This window comes from Oryza brachyantha, chromosome 6, assembly GCF_000231095.2.
Source record: "Oryza brachyantha chromosome 6, ObraRS2, whole genome shotgun sequence".
Lineage (NCBI taxonomy): Eukaryota > Viridiplantae > Streptophyta > Magnoliopsida > Poales > Poaceae > Oryza > Oryza brachyantha.
Window position 1 is genome coordinate 3,286,128 of NC_023168.2, and position 6,000 is coordinate 3,292,127.

Consider the following 6,000-nt stretch of genomic DNA (forward strand, 5'->3'; position numbering starts at 1 on the left):
TATATGGAGGAGAGAGGGGATGAGAGAGTGTAAGCAAGTTATAAGCTTGTTGCCAGCTCAGGCACAAGAATCAAGAAACTCTGTGTGGGTACTGTATTAATGAGAGCTAACTAGTATGTGGGTAGGCTAAGAGCTGGCTATAAGAAGTCTTATAATCAGCTGGTTGGCTACTCACTCTGTTCAAAAAATCAATTCTCCGGTTTGCGTGTCCAACGTTTGATCATCCGTTTTATTTGAAAAATTTTCAAAAAATTAGAAAAAAATTAGTCACACGTAAAGTAATTCATGATTTATCATCTAATAAAAAAATCAATCGCAAAAAAAATTTAAATAAGACAAAGAATCAAAAATTAGAGGTAAAAAATAAAAAATTGGTTTATTTTGAAACGGATGGAGTATATTATTAGCCTTGCTATTATGTATTTCGTAGTTAAATGGCCCAACCCCACCTACCCAAACAACCCGGAGTCTGATCCCTGAGCTGCCTCCCACGCGCCGCGGTTGCAACCTAACTTCCCCCCCACGTGCCTCGCCATCACCGTTTAAATCCCGCCGGGCACCGCCGCGACCTCTCCAAGACCCAGTGCGATGGCGCCGCACGTCGCCGTGGTGACCTTCCCCTTCAGCTCCCACGCGGCGGTGCTCCTCTCGTTCGCGCGGGCGCTCGCGGACGCGGCCCCCGCGGCGACGTTCTCCTTCCTCTCCACCGCGGACTCCGTCGCGCAGCTGCGGAGGACGGCGGCGGCGGCCCCTCCCGGGAACGTGAGGTTCGTGGAGGTCGAGGACGGGGCGCCGCCGGAGGGGACGCCCGTGCCGCGGCGGATGGAGATGTTCATGGAGGCCGCCGAGGCGGGCGGGGTGGAGCGCGGGCTCGAGGCGGCGCGCGCCGCGGCGGGGGGTGCGAGGGTGACCTGCGTGGCGGGGGACGCGTTCCTGTGGATGGCGGCGGAGGCGGCGGCCAAGGTGGGGGCCAAGTGGGTGCCCGTCTGGACGGGGGCTTCGAGCGCGCTCGTCGCGCACCTCCGCACCGACGCGCTCCGGGAGGACGTCGGCGAGAAGGGTACGTACTACTGTAACTACAGGATTTCTCACCGGAGTTGGGTGTGGTTTTGCGTTGGGGTTGATGGCTTGACATGGATCTCCTTGACATGTGCTTCATGTGGCTGATGAAATGTCCAGCCGCGAGCCGCGCCGACGAGCTGCTCGCCTCGCATCCCGGCCTCGAGAGCTACCGGATCCGCGACCTCCCCGACGGCGTCATCTCCGGCGACTTCAACTACGTCATAAGCCTCCTGCTGCACCGCATGGCGCAGCGCTTGCCACGCGCCGCCACCGCCATCGCGCTCAACACCTTCCCTGGCCTCGACCCACCCAGCGTCACTGCCGCGCTCACCGCCATTCTCCCCAACTGTCTCCCGCTCGGCCCCTACCACCTCCTCGCCCCCGCCACCGACACCACCGCGCCAGCCAGCGACCCCAACGGCTGCATCGCCTGGCTCGACAGCCACGCCCCGCGCACCGTCGCGTACGTCAGCTTCGGCACCGTCGCGGCGCCGCGACCGGACGAGCTGCGCGAGCTCGCGGCGGGGCTCGAGGCCAGCGGCGCGCCGTTCCTCTGGTCCCTCCGGGAGGACTCGTGGCGGCTGCTCCCGCCGGGCTTCCTGGAGCGCACCGGGCACGCCGGCCTCGTCGTCCCGTGGTCGCCGCAGGTGGGCGTGCTGCGCCACGCGTCGGTGGGGGCGTTCGTGACGCACGCCGGGTGGGCGTCGGTGATGGAGGGCGTGTCCAGCGGCGTGCCCATGGCATGCCGGCCCTTCTTCGGCGACCAGCGGATGAACGCGCGGTCGGTGTCCCACGTGTGGGGCTGCGGCGCGGCGTTCGACGGGGCGATGACGCGCGACGCCGTGGCCAGGGCGGTCGCGTCGCTCGTCGGCGGGGAGGAAGGGCGGCGGATGAGGGCGAGGGCGCAGGAGCTGCAGGCCAAGGCGGCGAAGGCGTTCGAAACCGGCGGCGAATGCGTGAAGAATTTCAGCAAGTTCGTCGAGATCGTCTGTGCGCCGTGATCCCGTCCAGCGTACGTGACATGTCCAGGAGGCTTGAATTGAATGAACCCTTGGGATGTTACTAAGAAATTTAACTCCTTGCGAGTGGTGAAAACAAATTTATCACTAGACATGAATGTCCGTGTGAGTATATAACAAACAAAATCTCTTACGACCATTCGTAAGAATAGCAGAAGTTAAATGTCCCCATGTTAAAATATATAGCTATTTCATTATAAATAACAAAATTAGTTACTACGGAATGCAAATTTAAAAATTAATTTAAAGAGTTATATAGAAAAATATATCGGTTAACTGTTTCAGAAAGTGTGCATGCAAAAGCAGATTATTCAAAGACTAAAGAGTTGTTTCATCTTCCATCAAAATCGGGCCAAATTCGTACGACTCTCATGAGTAGTAAATTGTACTCCTCCTGGCTGGTACATTGTAGACTTGTAGCCCCATTAATACCATACGGAATAAGAGGAGAAGAAACGCATTCCACCACCCCTCGAGGAGGAAATATTTCTTGAATGTTTTAGGCTGGTACAATATATTACTCTATTTTATATTATTTGAATGTTTTAGGCTAATTACTACTCCCTCTATCCCTCAAAAAGGCAACATTTCGGTTTCCGTATTGAGTGTTATTTGAAATTTTTCATATTTTTTACAAAATTAGTCACACATAAGGTACTATTTATGTTTTATCATCTAATAAAAATAAAAATATTAATAGTATAAATTTTTTGAATAAGATGAAGAGTAAAAACTAAAAAACTGATTTATTTTGGAACAGAGGGGTTTAATTGTATAAATTGAAATAAATTTTAAAATAAGTTTAAAACAAATTGTACATCGACTCAGAAATGGTAAATTATGGTCAGAATTGATTGGGGAAAAGAATATTGCATGAGAAAGCTTATAACTAACAATATTAAATTGTGATCAATATTATAAACAAAATAAATAAGATAGGTGGTCTTTAGACAATAAAGGAAGATAAAAGCTCACTAAATCTCGTTACCTTATGTCATTTTTAACCAGTTTTGCTGTTTGCTGCTGTTGATTATTTTTTTATTTGATGCAAAATATTCGAGCAAGTGGTTGCTACTCGTAACCTTTTAGTTTCCAATGTTTTTACCTTTCTCTTCTTTCTATTTTCGTTTCTTTCTTTTCTCCTTTTCTTCTTCTTCTTTCTTTTTTTTATTGTCCTACCTTGCCCTTTTTCTCTCTGTGCAAGCCTATTTAATAAAATACAAATAGAAAAAATCCGTTTGGTTAAAATTTTTTAAGAAAACAAAAACAGAATCTTAATACTCTTGTGATTCAATTTTTGTGTCCTATTTAGACAACATTTGGTTTCTTAAAAAAAGGAGTAGAAATGAAATCCTGATGCTAATATGAAAACCAACCCTGATCATCACCAGCTAAGTGCAAGCATTACTTAGGCTCGTGTGGCTGTCATGGCAACAGATATTCGTTGTTCACCTTGCTTTAGACCACATTCAAATATAGAGCCTAGGATTAACACTTGTCTTGTCCGCGTTAACAACCATTTTATAACCCTATATACATATGCTAAATACTAAAACACAAACTAAGTCATTATCCTGCATAACAATCATTTTTCTTTTTATGGCAAAAGATTTTTCCCTTTCCTTCATGTCATATCATCTTTTTTTTAATCAACACTGTGAAAAGATTTTAATCTACACAGTGAAAAGAAAAAAAAACTACATGCCATATATTTACTCATGTGGCAATAGATTTTTTTTCTTTCCTCCATATCATATATTTCTCTCTTCCTATCCAAACTTCTACTTCCACGGGTTTCTCTCTTCCCATCCAAACTTCTACTTCTACGGGTTTCCCAGTAATAGGAAGATCTGCAAGATACGTGTTAGACATATATTACAAGTTCTTCATAATTGTCCCTTCATAGCACGATGGAATTGCCTGATTGTAGCCTGCCTTAACACGCTGCATCAATGGCTCGATATGAAAGACAACCAGCTCGAATGAAATACACAACTATAAAAAGGTATAAAATGCATTCACTGATCATAAACATTTTTTTCATATGAGTCGGAGGAAATCCTATTTATATTGACTGCCATTCCAGCGCAACAGCCTTCACCAGGTCAAGTCCAAATAACAGCAAAAAACGTAGAACGTTTCCTTTTAAGGAAAGAATGATGAAAATAAAAACAGTAATAATGCAGGGAAAATAAAGATGCACGATGATAGGTCGTGACTGACAGGCAGGCTAGGATTTAGTGCCAACAAATAGTAAAATTTGGGAAATATTCTTCAGGTTCTCAATACATGAACAGTCCAAACTGTCAACACAGCATAGAATCACCATAGTGCGGCGCTTTAAGCTCATAACAGAAGGCAAGAAATAAGCAAAACTCTTCCTACTTCAACCAAACCTGCATGGCTGTATTGTGCAAATCATAAACAGAAGGTAGTATTAGTAAAGCCAATCCAAAATGTTTGGAAGAAATATGATATAATAACTCCTCAGAATATGAATACTATAGAAAAGCTTGCACTCAAGACTTGATGAAATATTTGTGTTAAGGGCAAAATTAATTGGGAATAGCCCGGTTAGGATCTAAATACTAACATGTGGGACCTGCGAATCAGGATTATATATATAGTTTTATGCTATTGTTAGGGTTATTGGATTGGAAGATGGGGTGGAAATGTGGAAGAGCTTCATTTTATCTTGTACATTTTATAGAAGATTCAAAGACTACAATGTTGACGGAGACTGAATTAGCTAAAGCCAGTGTCTTATAAAGATATTTCAACTTATTTAACTTTTTGGGGGGTTATAAGTTTGAAAGGAACACAAAAGGATCTGAACTTTGTAAAATAGAAGATAGCAACAAAAGTGTTCTCTGTGATTGCTAAACAGAAAATGAGTTCTCTGATTTGCTTAAAAGAAAAAAAATTACAGCACAATATTTTCAAGGCGAATAAAACTGAAGTTTAGGCTAAAGAGAAACAATAATACGATGTCTTGTAAGCACAAGGCAAAATTCAAGTCAAGCAACTCAATTGACCAATGGTTCAATGACAAAATGGTCACAGTAACATGAAATACGCAGGTAACAATGATAAATTTCACAGTGCAATGATGTAGACGAAATTGCAATCCTAGGTGGACAACCCATACACGTGATACCATCAATGTTATCACAAATCCGATCAAATCAAAAATACAGGCGGTAGTGAAACAGCATTTCTAGACATAGCACTAACAATACCGTTGCAATACAGACAAAATGGAGCAGAAACAAAGTCATTTGCCTGACCTTAGATGCTGCTCGGGTACATGAACACCCTGACCTTGCGCCCCTGCACCACCAAACAACAAAACACAATGAGCTGAGCACAATACCTAAACAAGCAAAGCGAAAGCACAAGCGGTTGTGCTGTTCAGCAACAACCCACCATGGAGGCCGGCGGGAGGTTGGACTTGAACTTGGCGCGGACGACGCCGGAGTTGCCGTGGGGGCGGGTGACCTTCCCCCAGATGCAGCGGTAGTGGGTGCCGCTGCTCTTGGTCTTGGCCTTGTACACGTACGCCATGCGCTTCCCGCAGTACCACGCCACCTCCTCCTTGGTGTTCACCCCCTCGATCTGCACCAGCGACGTGTTCTCGTACTGGTTCGACTTCGACCTGCACCCGTCCCAACCCGATCAGGCTCGCTGCCGCCGCCGCCACCGCCGCGGCACGAAAATGCCGCGCAAATCCAGAGCCTACAGAGACCGGCGCGCGAGCTCACTCACCGCTTGTAGCCGAGGATGGTGCCCCGGACGTACAGCCTGACGCGCTGCCCCGTGCGCCCCTTCATGGCTGCCTCCTCCTCCTCCTCGCCGCGTGCTTCGCCTCGCTTCTCTTCCGCCGCCGGTGACGAGAGCTCTTCGATGAGGCGGCGGCGGC

The 6,000-nt window shown here is 46.8% G+C and overlaps 2 protein-coding genes across 2 annotated transcripts; one reads left to right on the plus strand and one right to left on the minus strand.

The window, feature by feature from the left end:
- The first annotated feature begins 482 nt into the window (after positions 1-482).
- LOC121054737 (anthocyanidin 3-O-glucosyltransferase-like) lies at positions 483-2,607 on the plus strand. Its single transcript, XM_040525250.1, has 2 exons — positions 483-1,060; positions 1,180-2,607. Exons 1-2 carry the CDS (start codon positions 589-591, stop codon positions 2,061-2,063), a joined length of 1,356 nt encoding a protein of 451 aa, XP_040381184.1. The 5' UTR covers positions 483-588; the 3' UTR covers positions 2,064-2,607.
- Positions 2,608-4,133: 1,526 nt separating this feature from the next.
- Positions 4,134-6,000, minus strand: LOC102703871 (60S ribosomal protein L35a-1). The gene is made up of 4 exons (XM_006655807.3): positions 5,847-6,000; positions 5,508-5,736; positions 5,369-5,411; positions 4,134-4,485 (listed from the first exon to the last, which is right to left on the minus strand). The coding sequence occupies exons 1-3, from the start codon at positions 5,909-5,911 to the stop codon at positions 5,370-5,372; spliced, it is 336 nt and encodes a 111-aa protein (XP_006655870.1). The 5' UTR covers positions 5,912-6,000; the 3' UTR covers positions 4,134-4,485; position 5,369.

What these genes read in the sequence shown, in the direction of transcription:
- LOC102703871 (XM_006655807.3), bottom strand. Translation starts at nt 5,911, where the DNA reads ATGAAGGGGCGCACGGGGCAGCGCGTCAGGCTGTACGTCCGGGGCACC. An exon ending in ACCATCCTCGGCTACAAGCG is followed by an intron (nt 5,737 to 5,846) that starts GTGAGTGAGCTC and finishes GGACGGGTGCAG; the next exon opens with GTCGAAGTCGAACCAGTACG. An exon ending in ACCTCCCGCCGGCCTCCATG is followed by an intron (nt 5,412 to 5,507) that starts GTGGGTTGTTGC and finishes TTGGTGGTGCAG; the next exon opens with GGGCGCAAGGTCAGGGTGTT.
- LOC121054737 (XM_040525250.1), top strand. Translation starts at nt 589, where the DNA reads ATGGCGCCGCACGTCGCCGTGGTGACCTTCCCCTTCAGCTCCCACGCG. An exon ending in GGAGGACGTCGGCGAGAAGG is followed by an intron (nt 1,061 to 1,179) that starts GTACGTACTACT and finishes TGAAATGTCCAG; the next exon opens with CCGCGAGCCGCGCCGACGAG.